The following is a 17,998-nucleotide window of genomic DNA, read 5'->3' on the forward strand; positions in this document are numbered from 1 at the left end:
CTGGATCTCACGTGTGTTTCTGGGCTGCAAGAAGGACGTGATGTAAGAGTTCCTGATCACCCTTGTCCACCAGCTCGAGCCACATGTCCCCTTTAGGAGCCACTCACCAACATTCACTCTTCTGGACAGGTCTTGAGCCACAACTATAGAATCAATTGATTGCATTTGGAGGAAAGTTATGTGGAAAGGCTTGCCACCTTTTTAAACCCGTGCAGCTATGTACCTTTTCTATAGGGTTACCCCATGATAATGATTGCAGGAGCTGTTGGATTATGTTTATTGAACAATCAGATTGTTTCACGACTTCAAACAATACATAGTATTGTCTTGTATTTGCTTTGCTTTGGGGAAAACCCTTCATTGCAAACTGTCTTCAGTAGGAGTCCTTAACATCCAGAGCCTGATAATCTCTTTTCTGTCTTGCTATGTGGTGCCACTGAAGATATCTGACAGGTCCTCCAGCGAGTGGCCCCTCAGTGGCAGTCACAATGCAAATACTGCATGCAGTGAACCAGAAGATAAATAGAGTACGTCGTGGCCTTTTCCTAGAATGAAGTGTTGGCATTTCGGTTGGTATTGTTTGCTTTAAATTGTTTGCTTGCATAAAATAAACAATTACGGCAGAATAGTGACAAGCCTTTGCTGTAATTGTAAATTTTGCAAACCACTTTATAATTTTCTTGTCTTCAGGAAAACTCAAAATGTTCCGTACCCTGAGCAGCATGGTAGAGGCCCTCATTAAGCTGGCGCATAATCATAAGAAGAGTGTGCTTTTTGGAGGCACTCTGTTTCAGTATGTTGCTGAAAAGGGGGCCCAGCTCAGCCCTGGTGCAGGGAATGCTTGTTTGTGTGTTTGTTTTAAAAAAAGAAAACTTACTCTGGAATAAATTCTTGTAGTCTCTTAAGAAGTTAGTAAATTTTTTTTTAAAAAGGACAAGCCTTATGGTGGGGCTCTAGCAGAGGGTAAATAATTTAGATTTTGTCCTAGCCTAATAGTGTGAAAACTGCTGAAAAGATGTCAGTGAATTTCTCAGATGTGGTGCTGTTGTTTAAAGTGCCCGGCCTCGGGAAGCGCTGTTATCTGCAGCTCAGCGGGTAATGCTGCAGCAGGTCCTGCTCCCTCCAGGCAGGGGATTCCCCTCCTCAGGGCTGGGTTTTGGGGAGATGGGTGCTGGATTCCCGGTACCTCTTGCAGTCCATGCTCTGGGACGTGCTGCCGGGCCTTGGCCTCTTTGCCCTTTTAAAAGTCTGCCAGGAAACCTCCTCCACAGGGAAGCAATGGTTATATAGTCACGGTGGGCATCTTGACCTGCTCCTAACAGCAGCCGGCACTGAGGTAAATACATTGTAATTGGATTAATTAGGTGGCTTGTACTAATTGTCTGTAATTAGTGCTTTATTCCAAAACTTCCCTGGTTTAAGCAAAATGTTAAATTGCTGTGAAGCAACGGTGAGGAATGCGTTTTAGCAGTGTTCTGCCAGCGAGCAGCCAGGGTGTGGTATCATGTCATCTTCTCTTTTCCTGTTTGTAGCAGTGTTGATTGTATCCACCTGAAATACGGCTCCTCGGTAGTGATAGCAGGGGGGGGCTCTGGTAAGCAGGGCCCTCCTTCAAGTCAGGGTGGCTCTGGGCTTCGCTTCCCTGGGAGGCGACAGCAAGTAGTGTCTGCTCCGGTGCAAATCAAGGTGCTACGGACCAGTTTTGGAGCGGGCAGCAAACAATATGCAATCACTGCCTAAATGAGATCTTCATTAATTTTCATGAGATGAGACTGTCTGTCAGCTGATGGTGTGGTGGTGGCACACTGCGACATGAGTGTTTCGCTTAACATATGCCACTGTTTTATATCTCTGTCCTAATGTTTATCAATACTGTTACTTAAATAAACAAATAGTTTTGATCTGTTTCTCTAGCAGTGTTGACAGCAAGCGCATTTACAGCAATTTCCCTTATTTCTTAAATCAGATTGCATAAGGCACAAAAGTGTTTTCTGTCTGGGGGCTTGCCTCTGGTATCAGCAAGATGGAATGACTCTAAAAGTGCATTGCTTTATTCTGTAGATTATAAATGATGACTCATCTTTGGTTATTTATATTTTTATGTCCTAAATAAATACTGTGTATATCAAGAAGCTTTGGTATTACCTTAAGTATTTCCAGAAAGTGGTGGAGGGAATTTGGATTGGAGAGTACTTATAAAGGAGTTACTGATACACTAAATAGTAGAATTGAGCAGAAAGTTGGGTGGAATTTTGCATTCTGTGGCTTCTTGAAAAGTGTTTTCCACAGAGAAGTAATTAAATGTTTTTAACAAAATAAATGGTAAAGATTAATTACAGAAGTGCGACAACCCTGTTTTTATCAAAAGACAGCTGACAGCGCAGCTTCCTGGCATTCTCTAGGCAGTGGTTGGTACAGTCCTGTGGATAATATTAATTTATTTTTCCATTAAATAAAGATAGAAGCTATAGCCGAGTGAGGAGAAGAAGATGGTCCACTTGTTGACCATTCTGTGCACAAGACTAAGCCCTGAGGTACAGTAGTGTGGTACCACTTAAATCATTGTGCTTTCCAGTTGGTAGAATATAGTTGTTCCCCTGAGAATGAAGACTGGATTGTGTTATTTAGAAAAGGTAGCTGGTATTTCCAAATGTGTTCCAATCTGCAGGTTATATTCTATTCTGTTATCTCCTTGCCTATTTGTCAAATTGATTACCATCAAGAACAGCATTTGGCTCTGAGATTGTTGCTGTTCTTCGTGGAGGGAAAATTCACAGAGAACTGGTGGGCTCTTCTGTTATTTTGTGGGTTGTGGTTTTTTATATGTGTGGTTTAGTTTTTTAAAATTTTTAACATTTTTTTCCTCTGCAGTCCTTGAGCAACACATATTTTCCTAAAGAGAGTATTGTGAGGTATTCTGGAAGATATGATTGGCCAGTATAATTGAAGCAATTACCTTGAAACTTGTGGTTTTGTTCAGTATGCAGTTCAGTTTGTTGCATTCCTCAGTGTGCAGTTGAAGAGCTCTCTCCTTAGTTCTGGTTCTGACATGATAATTTTTCCTTCCTTCTCCAAGTAACGAAGACGGTGTGTGCCGAGCAGTGTGATGGACGGTGCTATGGGCCCTACGTCAGCGACTGCTGCCACCGGGAATGTGCTGGAGGCTGTTCCGGACCTAAAGACACCGATTGCTTTGTATGTGTGAGAATTCTCATTTTTCTCATTCCTGGAAGTCACACTGCGAATTCTTAATGCTTTAATCCATGAAATTCAGAATTTTGCCACTTTTTATGTATTGCATGTGCACTCCCAGGTTTAAACTGTAAATTTTAGCATTAATATTTTTCACATATTAACATCACTTATCTGCTTAATATTACCCATTAACAGATTTGCAAGCACAGATTGGGGTCCATTAATATGCTAATCTCTGTGATCTTTATCTCTTGCTTTCTTAAAATTAACTATTAGAGGTGATAGGGAATTTTAAGAAGTATTTATCATTACATCTGAGCATGTCTTCTATTACTTCTCCGTGTGCTTTTTATTTGAAAGCCAAGAATACAGTTTAACTTCTGTGTGAAAGGCATTCCCTATTACTGCCAGACTTGATTTAAACTCAGCTTTTTTACTGGGCGTGCTTTTTAGCGGTGATGGAAGGAAAGTGGTTTCCGAAATACAATACCTCAACTGCATGCTACTGTGTGTGCTTAAGATGAAAAGGGCTAACTTTTTCCTTTAAAAAATAGACAATACAAACATACAGGCCTTTAGACAAATTTGTCTTGTTTGTAGTCCATTATTTAAAATCTTAGAATTGTAGAATCATGGAATAGTTTGGGTTGGAAGGGACCTTCAAAGCTCATCCAGTCCAACCTCTGCCATGAGCAGGGCCATCTTCGCCCAGATCAGGTTGCTCAGAGCCCTGTCCAGCCTGGCCTGGGATGTCTCCAGGGATGGAGCATCCACCACCTGTCTGGGCAACCTGGGCCAGTGTTTTACCACCCTCAGTCTGAAACATTTCTTCCTTGTGTCTGGTCTGAATCTCCCCTCCTTTAGCTTAAAACTATTACCCCTTGTCCTGTCATAAAAAGGCCTGCTAAAAATAATAGCGTAAGCAGCTTCAGAACCCAACACTGGTTGCAAACCTTTGTAGCTCATCACACAGGGTTGCAGAGACAAGCTTTGCTAATGTTTTCACGGGGAAACAAACCTAGGCCTAAAAAAGCCTAGAACTAGCACATGCACAGAGAGATGGATTTTCAAAAGTACCAAAGTGACCGAAGAGACAAGTATCTACAAAATTGGGTAGTTTCCTTTTAAAATCTGCCAGATAGGACTGAGAGGAGGGATATTATGGTATGGACAGTTGCAGATGTTTTGATACGGTAGGCAAGTGCATCATACTGAACCAGCAAAGATGAATCTTTCCCTGGCTGGACTTGAAACTTGCTCACAGTTCAGATATCGTTTGATAGTGGTAGATGTTGTGCTTCAAAACCGCATTGTAAATGCTCTTCTTTGGGTGCTGATGAAATGCAGGGATGGCCTGACTTAACTACTAACAGAATTTACTAAAACTGTTCTTTGTGGTTGGGACTTTGCACAAGTCGATACTCAGCCCACATGCGGTAGGCCTGATCCAGTGCTCACTGGAAGTTCTGTGTAGGCTTTGGACTGGAGAGATGGGAAAATAACATTCTTTTCCACGTCACGTACAGTCTGAATAGGTAAGGAGGAAAAATGCATTTATTTTTCCCATATGACTACTGAGGAACATCCTCAAAGCTGATGTGTTCATGTGTGTCCACTTTCAAAGGTTAAGGACAAGTGATTTGCAGCATAAGTTCCATAATACTGTAGCCTGAAAGAAAACTAGTTACTTTCTGAATTGTGGCTGTTATGGAAATATGTATGCTGAAAATCAGCTAGTGTGTTTGTTCTGATCCAGCAGAGAAGCACCCAGGGCTTTATTCTCATTCACTCCTGGCCCGAGAGCAATGTAAAAGAAATTCAGCAGGGGTCTGGCAATTTTCAGGACTAGTCATTACTTGCTTAGTACCCACTGGGTGAAAAGTGTAACCCTTTAGGCTATAGGCAACTGTGTTTAGCTTTCAGCTGAGAGATACAACTTTGTTTTTTTCCCTGTGTATGCTCTTGTGCTTTCATTCACAAATTAGCAGCATTTAGCACCAAACACTAGAAGGTTGCATATGTTATCGAAGCAGTTACAAATGGATACAAAGCATTATAGTCAGAAATTAAAAGTTCCCAAATCTTCTAGATGAGCTTTTCCTGAGAAGTGTCATCTCTCTTAAGAGTATGGGTGTGCTTTACTTTATGAATGTGCTAAACTGTTATCAGAGGATTCTCATGTACACGATAGGGTACCTTTTAAGTTAACAGTGGATGTAAAAAAGCGTTGAGGAAACAAAGTAAATTAGTATTTATTAGTAAGTAAAAGTACAGTTTATGAAGCATTACAAATCCTTTAGCGTATTATGGCGGCTTGCAACAGCATCCTGTTGTAAATATGGTTTTAATATTTCTAGATAAAATTCATCCATCCTCCTCCATATGCTGCCGTGCGATTGTTTGCATATTCGCTTCTAAAAGCACGGCAATAATCATCATCTGACATAACCGCAAGCAAGCATGCTAAAACAAAGCTTTAGAGATGTTCTTATCTTGCATTCAAAACCAAAGCAGATCTAAAACTTGAAATGCACAGGAGGGCCTGGTTTAGTGCCCAATGGAATCAGTAAAGGGTCACAACCCTATTCATAAGGTCCAGTTCTTAGTAAAGAAGTAACTGACTGTATTTACCTTTGTAAGGAAAACAAACAAACCATCAACCTGGTTCTGTGAGAAACTGCCAGTTTTTGTAATAGGCATTTTAAAGAACCAGAAAAGACAAGATCAGGAGTTTGGCTCCATATAGGACTGTGCCTTCACGATGGAACCCCCTGTTTGTCCCTTTCCACAGCAGATCTTGTCCTTCTCCCTTGGTTACGTTATTAGCCTCTCCCTTTTGAAGTCTTCTGAGATGACCAATAACCTCCCTCAGTCCCGCTGGTCCTGTTCTGAACAGAGAAATGGACTGTTAGTGAAAGGAGCAGAACAGAGGAATCTTTTTCACTTTTCCCTCAGTCTCAGCCGTGGAGGGGAGGAGACATAACACACATGTTGCTATACTTGTTGAGTGTTTAAAGATTCAAAACCATCTGTATTTTTTACAAGCTGGAAAAGGACCAGAAGGATTCATCCTTAGACTAAAACTTCTAAAGCAACCTGGCTTCTGGAAGAGAGGTTAGTGGGGAAGCAGAATCCAGTAGCAGTTGTTGCTTACACTGCTAGAGGGATCTGAGCCAGGCTACAGCTTTCATATTCACACAAAATGTGACATTTACAGTATGCTTTGTGAGTGTTATTCCAACCGTTTTTTGTAAGCTGTGGTTAAAACCATAGACACAATATGTGGTGATAAGGAATGTCAGAATCGGTGGGGTTTTTCTATTACTAATTATCAACCTTGCATGGCCAATTATTTTCCCTGCATACCATTACTTTCTTTATGCACACATTTGTCAGGGCTCTGTCCTCTGTCAGCTGTGAGTGGCTGAGCTTGAATGCTAAGTGATACAAAGTCCGATTTTCTTTTCTCAGTGTGTGAAGCAACTGACCTTGTTAAACTTGCCACTTAGGGAAATGACCCCCTACTGTGCTAGCTCGAAAGAAGTTCTTATCCCTCTTGCTTTCTAATTGGGAATTTCAGTTTTCAGCTGGAGGATGGACTCATGCTGTAAGAAATCTAAAGGTTGAACCTCTGAAAAAGTCATTAGCATTTGTTTAGACTGACTATGACAAATAGCTGTTCACTTTTGGCAGTTTTAGAATGTCCTATTGCGTTGTGAATTAGTTGATTGCTAGTAGTAACAATGGTTATGAAGCAAATTACAGTGTTATGTTTTTGTAGGAAGTGCTGTAACACTCAGCTGTATTTCAAATTAAGGGCACTCAATAAGCCCCCTTTCATAAGCCATGTTTTTGCCCAGATCCTAGTAAGAAATCTAAGTAGCATAAAGGAAGGTTAGAAAACTACATATCACATTCCTCACTGTTGCAGCATGTCTGAACAATTAAGACTGTATTTTAAACTAAAAAAAAGGGCAAAATAAAACCAGCTAAATGACTTAATTTATTTTTTATTTCTCCTTTGTTTTGCAGGCCTGTATGAATTTCAATGACAGTGGTGCGTGTGTCACGCAGTGCCCCCAGACTTTTGTATATAATCCTACCACCTTCCAACTGGAGCATAATCACAACGCCAAGTACACCTATGGGGCTTTTTGCGTCAAAAAATGCCCACGTAAGTGCTGTGTTAGCTGCCTTTTCCTGCAGTGATGGAAAGTTTTGAGTCATATTTCAGGAGCCTTACAAAACACTGAGAGAATGAGAGCTGAGTGCATAGTGCAGTATCTCAAATCATTCCACATGTGCTTGCAGGCTGTAATAACTCAGTCACATGTTAACTAAAGGCAGTGAAAATCGGAGTTGCTGACACTTGCCAGGTATCCTCTACTGTAGTGATTTTCTTAAAGAAAGGGAATTCTCTGGGTTTCTGTTTTCTTGACCACCACTTGTCACATTCATGCTTTAGATCAGCATCTGTAAATTTCAAAATGAACTCTTAAAATAGTGCCAAAGGCCTATATTAGTTAATGGGATTGTAAAGGGTAGAAATTTCTATTTCAGGAAAATAACAGTCCACCACCAGTACTACCCGGCACCAAATGCTTTCAGGATACTGATGTCCTTTTCTTAACAGGAAGTAATGATGGTTTGACAGAAAGTTACCATAAATACTTTCTGAGTAGTTCTGTACCAATGAGGAAAAAACATGCAATACTGACAACAACAGTCTTAAAGTTCCAGAGTAAAACTGGAGGGGAGAAGGGAGTTAAAAAAAGAATAATAATCCCATGCATGTAAAAAACACATGCTTCTGAGATGCCAGACAGATGATGACAAGTAACAGAAAAATTTAAACAGTCATCAGTTACATAGTCTCTGATACTACTGGTTTAGTTAGAAAGAAAAATAAGAGAGGTGGTATTCTTGCTCTCCCTTTCATTCCCACCAAGATTTACAGTTCTTCTGTGCATTAATTATTTTACACATAAATTACATATAAGAATGATGAGTAATCTGTAATAAATGGAACTGTAATTCAACCCAAAGCTAAATCTGAATTTTCAGTCTCTGTGGCGAAGTTCAAATTGACAGTAGGCTGAGGCTGTGACTATCAAGGCTTAGTTCTGTTTCTAATAGAGTGATGGGTTTTTTGAAGCAAGATCATTTTTTCTTGCATACCATACGCTACTTGAGGGATATGATTATTTGTCCAAATACTTAATTGAACTTTTTTTTTTTTTTTTTTCTTTTTTCCTTTCTTGACATTATTAAGCTTTCAATTAGGTAGGATCAGTCTGTATCCCCTTTGGCAATTGTTTTACAAGGTGAAATTGAAATACTTGTCATTTTCTTGTTCAGTGTTTTATCCCAGAGGTATATATTTGTGTATGTATGGAAGAGACATGGCAGAGCATCTTGCTTTCTTTCTCTCCAATTGCTGTATCTTTTTTTACCAAAAATAATGCTAAGACCAAATTAGGGGAGGAGGGGGGATCAGGCCTGACAATTCATGGATTTTCATAAGTCTCCTAAAACATGCTTGCTTTGCTTGCTTATACACCTCTGAAAACACTGAACATTAAATGTTAAGGTCAAAATGGAAGTGCTGAGATAATTAATAATCCAGATTGACATAGAGTCCAAAAACATATGTCCCAGGATTATTTAGTCCAGTGCTTTGCTTTCTGACAATACCTTCTTTTTCTCTTCAGACAACTTTGTGGTAGATTCCAGCTCTTGTGTCCGTGCGTGCCCGAGCTCCAAGATGGAGGTTGAAGAAAATGGTATTAAGATGTGCAAGCCCTGCACTGACATTTGTCCTAAAGGTAGGCGGTAGTTCAGTATAAATTTTCTTGAATGTGATCTACTCTGTAGTAGAGCAGAGCAGGGTGTTATTTTGGCATGAAAGACCTTTCCTAACTACATTGTAGAATATTAATAGCCTTTGGATATCCAGAGAACTTTGAGCTATGTAGGCTGAGCGTGAAGTATATACAATAGAATGAAAATGTATGGTTTGTCTTATTAATATAACGTTAGATTTCCGTTTATTTCCTGACATGGTGAATTCTAAGTGAAGGCACTGTCCAGACCTTTAAATTAATTGCAGTAAATAAGATTTTTGGTGAATAGATAGTTTTATGCATGAAAATACGTGTGTAGTGTTGCTGTCAGGCTCTTGTCCTTACTCTGTGTGGACGAAAGTTACCACGTGTTTGTAAAAGGTTCGTGTGTACTGCTGGTGGTTGCTATTAGATGAGCCCGGTTAGGGAGATAGGATACATTATGTGATGGAAGGCAAGAAGGATCTGTTCCTGGATGCATCATGTGTCCCAGAAAATGCAACTAAATTACGTAGAAGGGCTAAACAGAGAAGTTTCCTCACTGGGTACCGAAGTTTCTGCAGGGCCCAATAATTTATTTGTTGGGATGATGAGTAAAGAATTACTTGTATGTCCTATGGCATGTGAATGGGTAAGTTCACAAATCCACCAGAGCGAAGGGCACCTCTGGGGCTGCCAGCATTAGGACGTCTCAGTTTCTGCAGTGAGTAGCCTGAATAGATGGCACGGCCACCAGGCTAGGCTGAGGTAAGTTATCAACTACCTGTTTACAGCTGGCTTGAGTGGGATTTTGTGTGGTTTATACTTGCCTTAGATCCAGTGTGAAATAGCTTAACTTGTGTGCAAGGATGTCCTTCTGTGGCAGGTACTTTAGCTTATTGTTTGTTTTAAATTGGTATGTGCTTCTTCGGGAATATGGGTAGAGCATGCTGGTTTAACTCCTCTCTGCTGCTTTAACTGTGAAAGAAATGAAGACTTGGGTCTAGAAGGCCATCGTGTTCTGATTCAGTAGTTGTTTTTCCTAGTTCTTTACACAAACTCCTTCTTTTGGCAGCATGTGATGGCATTGGAACAGGCAGTTTAGTGTCAGCTCAGACGGTGGATTCCAGCAACATTGACAAGTTCATAAACTGTACCAAGATCAATGGCAACCTTATCTTCCTTGTTACTGGGATTCATGGGTAAGTGACAAAATGTTAAGATGTTATGTCATGGTGCCAGTTGAAACAAATTGCGTCCACCTCTTAATGATGGCCACAGGCTTCTTTTGCGGAGTACCAGATGGAGGATAAATCAGTTCTTGGCTTCCCATTATGAAGGAAACTGTTACCGTGATTCTTATGATTCAACCTTTAGGAAAAGAAAGGATGAAGCAGATCGTTTGCGCTAGAAAGAGAACTGTGATCTTTGGTTACTTTATGAGATACTTGGTACTGGCTTACAATAATGACTGATTAAACAATAGAAGAGAGAAAGTGAAGTTACCTTCCGTGAGTTTGTTTTCAGTTTTGTATGACCAGCAGTCTAATGTGCAGAATATGCAGAGGGAATGCCTCACCCAGCATAGATTGTCACAGCTTGAGTGGCTGGCACTGCATTTGCATGTAAAAAAGCTGCCCTCTTGTCAATCAGTTTTCAAGTATGTATTCAGGTTTCAATTCCAGCGATACACAAAACTCACTGGTATTTAAATCCACTACTTTGATTTAAATATGACTGTATATTGAATAAGTCTTAGTAATGGTTAAAGATGTGGAGGTATGGAATCAGTATTTAAAAGTCTCACCGATGTCTCCTTCTAAAGGAAGATATACCAGCCAGATAACTAGCGCCTTGCTGTTTATAGTTTGGTGCACTCTGTGTTTGCGGTTGTAGCAAAGGTGAATGTGTGGTGCAAATGCTGCAAGGGTGGGATGTGTCCAGGGCAGACAGATGTACTCTGTTTTGATGGTCAGGTGAGGTCCGATGCAGCTAGCTGCTTGCTTGCATTGTATTCTTTCTGTCATTGAGACAGCACAAAGATAACTCCATCTTCTCACTAATTCAAGCCTCCATGTTGTAATCAGCCATGGTGAGTTACATGCGACTCTTTGAGGTGTTTCAGAACCTATTAAAATGAGCAAAATCTTGAAAATGTAAAAATAAGATTCAACCCTTTTGCCCCTTTGTTGCAATAAGTATGCAGATATTTTGTGGTACATTAACAGTGTAAAGTACTCAATTGCTTCTACCACTGCATAGGCTTCAAACTTTAACTTGCTTTTTAGGTTCCTTGGAGCTTTCAACATTGCTTGAAGCTGGTTGTCAAGAGTTGATAACTCAAATACAGTTCCCAAACCAACTCCATGTTCGCAGCTTTATGATGTAGTTAAAGTGTCATTAGCTGAACGTCTGCAGATTGATATAAAATGGAATTCTGGCATGAGCAGTGCCAGCACATTTTTCTTTAGTCTTTCCAAAGATTGAGATATGTTTAGATCATAATAAAGTGGTTGACACCAGGCTGCCTGGCTCAGATTTCCCTACTAGGTGAGGTGGAAAGAAACAACTTGTTTCCTTGATTTGATACAGCAATTGGTTATAATGCTTCACCTACAACTTGACTCCAGCCATGAGAAAGACAGCTAAAAATCCACTTTAGTGGAGCCCTGCAGCTCAATGGTTCTCAAAAGGCCAGCGAATGTGAACTTTGTGTAGTAGGTCTTGTCTCCAGCAGGGAGTACAGTGTGAAAGGTTAATGTAGCATTGGGGAAGAAGGACTTTCGTTCAGGTGGTTTAAGGAAATGCTGTCTCGAACTTGTTGAAGCCTTGGAGAAGGTCACACAGGAGTCAGTGCTCAGGCTGCCACACGTTCTGATCTGGCCAAATGGCCAAGTGAGAGGCTGGATGTAAATCTCTTAAATCTCACAGGACAGAAAGTATGGCAGTACATGTAAGACCAGCAGCTAGAGGACCTGAGCAATTTTGTGTGGATTATTCCAGTGCGTTATATGAAATGTAATTTTGAGTGTTAGAACTGCTTTTGTTGCAAAGTTGTATTAACTGCAAAGTTATGAGATTAAACTTTAAAAAATCATTTAAAAACTCATTTTAAAAAACCTGTCAAAATTAAAGGGACCAAACCCAACCTTGAATAAAACTGTATTTGTCTGAAAAATATCTAAATTATGGATTATAAAGCAGAGGGTTAAAATATTTTGTCCTATTTTAACAGAAGAATATGAGCCTAGGACACATAGTTCTGAAATTGTGTAGTACTTAGTCTCTCACCCTTCGTGAAGAAAACTCAATCCAATGAGTCTTAATATGAAGATGTAAAGTTCTACAACGCTAAGTTTTTTCGAGTGTAAATAGCAGTAGTGTATACTAAAGAGAAGATTTGAGAATTAATTAAAATACCTTTATGTTTCTGGAACAGCTTTTTGTTTAAAACTTCTGTTAAGTTTTATAGATCAATAATACAGAAAGGAATTTTTTAAAATGGCACTAGCTACACAAGCAGTTTGTTATATAAATGGACAGTATGGAGCAACAACAATAACACACAATACCTAGTTGGCTTCTTAAATAGTTGGAGAGTCTTTACTCCTTTAAAATTAGAGAGGGAAGTATTTACTAAATGATGACACTCTCAAAATCAAGGTCAGCATCATCTTTTTACACTGTGGCATATCTAACTTGGAGATTTTAATGTTTGATGGGGGTATTTCATTTTTCAGGTGACAAACTGGCTTGGCAAGGATTTGTGCTTTTTGATGTTTTCTGTGGAACGCTCTCTAAAAAGTTTACCCTTTTAATGCCGTCTGTTGGGAGCTGCTGGCATGCTCTTAGTTTTCTTTTGCTTATAGCTTGTCATGCATTTCAGTAACAGTTTTGTTAGCCCTGGTAGTACAGTATCACAACTGTGCTATTTGATCTAGTATTCCTGGAAAAAATGTTGAAAATTCATCTTTCCTTTAGGGAGGTCACCCATTGTTCAGAATCCCTTAATTTTCCATGAACATAAATATTTGCGAAGACATTAATGATTTGAACCTTAAAGTTGCTACGCACCATTCTTTTCCCGCAACATGACTTGGGAGAAGTTAGACACAGGTTCTGCAGGAGCAACAGTCTGAAGAAGCTGGAAATAGTCTAAAGAAATCTGGCACATATGCAGCTTAAAAGCAAAGTGTTGACCTCCTGAATACTGCTTCCACATGGTATGGCTTTGAGAACTTGATCTTCTTTTATTTTCAGCATCACATTTTGCTCTTTTATTCTTTCAGAGACCCGTATCACACAATTGCCGCAATCAATCCAGAGAAATTAAATATCTTCCAAACAGTGAGAGAGATAACAGGTAACACGCTTCTGATTTCATATAATCTGAACTTCTCACTTTGCATTTATGGTTGTCATTTGTTGGGTTTTCTGAAGAACACAAGGTGATTTTTTTTCTTTTTCTTTAAACTCATCATGCTCTAAATTTGATAAAAGTTTAATACACAACTTCAGTATCAATTGGTATTCACAAGTTGTTGTCCTTTACTCATGAATACAGAATGCCCATTATGTTTGGGGTGCACAAGAACCAGAGAACCAAGACCTTACTGTTGGGTGGGCAGGGGGTCTTGGTGCCATGGTAGCAAAGTGGGACGAGTGTTGGACGAGGCGGGGCACCTAGTGAGGAAAATGGTGCTGAAATGTGGGAAACCATTCTCTTCACCTGAAAGAAGATGAAATTTGAAATATGTCTTGGAAAAAAATCCAGACAAGCCAATCTGGTTTTGCAGCTACTTCTGTTCTAACAGAAGATGCTGCTGCAAATTAGTTTCTGTAGTATAAAGACAAATGTATAATGTGTGAGGTGATGGTCCCTCCCATCTTTTGTGACTTTACAGTGGGGTTATGTAGCTAGAACTCAGTACTTTGTTTTCTTGCATCTTGCTTCTTGTTGTTTCACCATTCAGGGAACAGGGAGAAAGATACTTTAGTTTTGAGTTCTTGATTGATTGCTGATTATGTATACGTAGGGAAATACCAAAAAATTTCTATTTCATGCAAAAAAAAAAATTCTTTGGACACTACAGTGTGATTGTAGCTGGGTGGAGCTCAACAAGTGTTTGGCATTGGAAATGAGTTCTCTCCCACATGCTTCTCTTCTCAAAAGTTGTGTATTTCAGCAAACCAGTGGGATTAAAAGTGAAAGTAAGCTCTAAATTTGCCTTAATTAATGTCAAAGATAATCCAGCATCTGTGTGTCTGTAATTTGCCATTCTTAAGCACACTAGTTGACAGTCTCAACTCTACTACTTAAGTGGAATTACCCCTGTGCTTAAAGATGTACTGCATTGCAGTCCAGTACTGAATGAAAATCATGGGGAACTGCACTCTGTAGAGGACTGTGGAGCACAAAACGAGTAGTCACACACACCCGTGCAGAGAATACTCTGGTGATGGACAGTCCTCACACAGACGTTCAGAAGCGAATGTAAATTCCTTGTTTTAGTAAGTTTGTCATCTTTCAATGAACCATGACAGATCTCTCGAATCCCAAGTCTCTAGCACATTTTAAAATGGAATGTTCTTAATTCAGGAAAATCTTCATTTTTTCCGATGCTATTGTTTAGAAAAGGCTGAACAGCCTTGCGAGGTTCTAGCCTGTGTTTAGGTTCAGCCTCACTGTGGCTGTTGAAAGTGGATGTAGTGCTGCTGTGACGAGTCCTCCTTTGCTTTCTTGGTGGAGACAGTGGTGAGCACCCTGATGAATTCAAAGATGTTAGTCTGCAGCGTTCATTACCTATTTATTTATTTTTCTCAAACCAGCACTAACTTTCATTTATAGGCTAAGCCTATCCTAACTCATTGTATGCGATAATGCAACCTTTATGGCTGAAATAATTGACATTCATGTCCTTGCGTATCTCTCCTTCAGGGTATTTGAACATACAGTCATGGCCTGAGAATATGACAGATTTCAGAGTGTTTTCTAACTTGGTTACTATCGGCGGAAGAGCTCTCTATAGGTAAGATAGTTCCTCTGTTGATGGAATCATTTTTTATTAGCATTCAATTATTCTTTGTTCAGTAGCACAGAATGCAACATCCTTTGAGAAAGGCATCATAAATTGATATCTTTTTCTCTGTTACCAAGGTATTCATTAACAGTATCTGCTAATCAGTTGTTTATAATGGATAATACCTTCTGAGCATAATGATTTTTTTTTTAAAAAAAAGAATGTCTTAGTTCATTGCTGTAGCTTATTGTCTGTAAAGTACATTTTATAGTTTAAAATACTTCGTGAATGTGAAACATGACTTAAAAGACGTTAATAGTAAAACTTAGCCCCATTATCAGGAAATTCATATGGTTGCAATGGGAAGTGCAGGCTTGTGTACCTAAAGAACAAGGTGGTTTAAATAAATGGTAAAAGATAAATACATGGATAACTACACAGTTTGAAGGCAAGGAATGTGGTGAGAAATAATGGGGGAAGCACAAGAAGGCACCTGAATGGTTTATACAGCAAACCCTGGTTCCCCATTGTGTAAATGTAGTAAATCAGTCTTGGGATTCTGCTGGCATCTTAAACAGCAACTCAAGCAGAATATGAATAGCAGTGAAACCTTGAGATTGAGTTACAGCCCAGCATTCTGTTTGGAAGCAGCAATTTTTATTTGAAACAGCTGGAAAACAATTATAATCATTAAAATACAATAACATAAAGGGTGCCCAGAAACTGGATATTGTCTTCACTAATCTTCAGTCATAAAATATGTGCAGTCATTTCCGTGTTACACAGACAATAATTTAACGTTCCTTTGATGAAGAAAGGCGATAACCAGATAGTACAACAAAAGAAAAATGAAATTTAGAAAGTGGGCTGGAAAAAATTCCTTGAAAACAACAATTTCTTCCTGTATTGCTATAAATGACATTAATTTGATGCCTGACAGAAGATGTTAATACATTTTGCATGACTTTGTCAGTTTCTCCTTAGCATATAAACTATCAGACTATTAATTCTGTCCAAAAAAACCCCTATGGATTTTATGCAGTTTTTTCAACAGCACTTTATCTCAAAAACATGTTAATGGGTGACGTGTAACAAGTTGAGGAGCTCTGCTCACCCACTTGGCCTAGCACTGCAAGCATAACAGCTTGTGGTATCGCAGTTCTTACAGGACTCCTGATTTTCTAGGCAATAGAACTGGATGTTGACTCATAAAATATTTGTATCACCCCAAAGTGAAAGTTTTCTGACCAAATTTCAGTTTTGCCAGAAAGATCATCTTGACATTAGGAACTAATTCTATTGAGAATTCTCAACCAGCTCTAATTCATATTCTACCTTCTGGAGCTAATTCCTGTTTTCTCATACCTTTTTTTTTTTTTTAAATTTTCATCGCAGTGGCCTTTCCTTACTCATCCTAAAGCAACAAGGCATTACCTCTCTGCAGTTTCAGTCCTTGAAGCAAATCAGTGCTGGGAACATCTATATAACAGACAACAGCAATTTGTGCTACTACCACACTGTCAACTGGACCAGCCTCTTCAGCACACCCAGTCAAAAAACAGTGATTCATCGAAATAAAAAGGCAGAGAACTGCAGTAAGTACTGCTGCTCAGTGCAAAACTTCTCACCTATGACTGGCTCACTTGGGGGGAAAAATGATACAATTACTGGCAGGATACAGGCCAGGAACTTGGCTGGTGTCTCTTGGAGTTCCATGGACATCAGTGGAGCTGTGATCATTTACAGAATCTAAGGATTTGGCCCAGTCTGCCTCTTAGCAGATTTATAGGCGAATGTAACGCTTTAAAGTATGAACAAATGAAAGGGAGAGAGAGAGCGCTGCTTCTTTGCCATGATGTGAATTTTCCAGATTAGAGATCGAGTTTCACAAATATGAATTTTGAACGCCATTAATGTACAGTGAATGTGGTGCTCCTGAAAGGCATTGATTTTATACATTGAAAAACTACAGCCCTTTTCTTATGGAGCGAGATGAGCATCTTTTACTTCCCCTACTCTGTGTCACCAAAGTGGCCCTGTCTTAATCTAGAAAGGGGACTTTCGGGACTGTTTTTGATCACTGGGTTCCTCCTTTTTCTATTTGACCTATCTGATAAGGAAGATTATTTTTAATTGGGCCTAATTGTCTTTCAGGAAAGCTTACATGACAATACCTGGACCGAGATTATAGTACTGAAAAGCAAATTATTGCCGTGCAGCAAATGAAACGATTTGATTATACAGAAATCAGGCAGCAAATTGCATTAATACAGTCATATTGTAGCAGCAATACAGTTCATTTTAAGCATTTGCTAGACTGCTAGCAAGACAGGAGATTTATTAAATTGCTGTATATTTAAGTGTTAGTTCTGGGTTTTGTGCTTTGACCAGCCAGAAGTGTTTGCTTTGTGTTTTTTCAGGCTGTGGTCCTACATTTAACTTATTCTTTTAGTTGTGGGGAGTTTTTTGTTGTTCTGTTTTTCTTCTCCCTCCTTTCGAAGTACTATTCTGCTATGCTTTGAGAAAATTTGTGGCTGTGCTCATCTCTGTAGTATGAGTGTACCTTCCAGTGTCAGGTGAAACACAACTATATATTTATCACTGCTTCTCAATTATTTTTCTAATTTCTTCCGCCGTGTAAGAGCTACATGAAGTGAAAAGTCTTGTTTGGTAGACCTCTGCATGGTTTTGTTTGTTGTTGTTGTTGTTATTATTATTATTATTATTATTAGGCTGTTTCTTTACATACAAGTTAAAGTGATGGTTAAAGAAATGCCTCTTGCGGTTATTAGTAGATAGTTCAATTGTGATCATGACAGAGTGTGTAGAGGGAAAAGGCTGTTGCTTAACCTCCAGCAGACCACTGTCTACTTTTAAATTGCAGCATACTTTATCCTTTGATGTCAACATTCTGTTACGTGAGACAGAAGAACATGTTGACCAGATCTTTTCTCCGTAAAA

The 17,998-nt window shown here is 39.3% G+C and overlaps 1 protein-coding gene across 9 annotated transcripts in view; it reads left to right on the forward strand.

The window, feature by feature from the left end:
- The window catches only part of ERBB4 (erb-b2 receptor tyrosine kinase 4), a 617,927-nt gene that overhangs the window by 436,454 nt on the left and 163,475 nt on the right, over positions 1–17,998 (forward strand). For all 9 annotated transcript variants that reach the window (XR_010606397.1, XR_010606399.1, XR_010606398.1 and 6 more), the window contains exons 6-12: positions 3,077–3,195; positions 7,228–7,369; positions 8,907–9,020; positions 10,093–10,219; positions 13,307–13,380; positions 14,956–15,046; positions 16,433–16,632. Coding sequence is in view for 1 of the 9 variants with exons in the window: in XM_065638016.1 (XP_065494088.1) it covers positions 3,077–3,195; positions 7,228–7,369; positions 8,907–9,020; positions 10,093–10,219; positions 13,307–13,380; positions 14,956–15,046; positions 16,433–16,632 (867 nt within the window). In the remaining 8 variants the exon portion in view is untranslated. The remainder of the gene's footprint in view (positions 1–3,076; positions 3,196–7,227; positions 7,370–8,906; positions 9,021–10,092; positions 10,220–13,306; positions 13,381–14,955; positions 15,047–16,432; positions 16,633–17,998) is intronic.

This window comes from Caloenas nicobarica, chromosome 6, assembly GCF_036013445.1.
Source record: "Caloenas nicobarica isolate bCalNic1 chromosome 6, bCalNic1.hap1, whole genome shotgun sequence".
NCBI classification, from domain to species: Eukaryota; Metazoa; Chordata; class Aves; order Columbiformes; family Columbidae; genus Caloenas; species Caloenas nicobarica.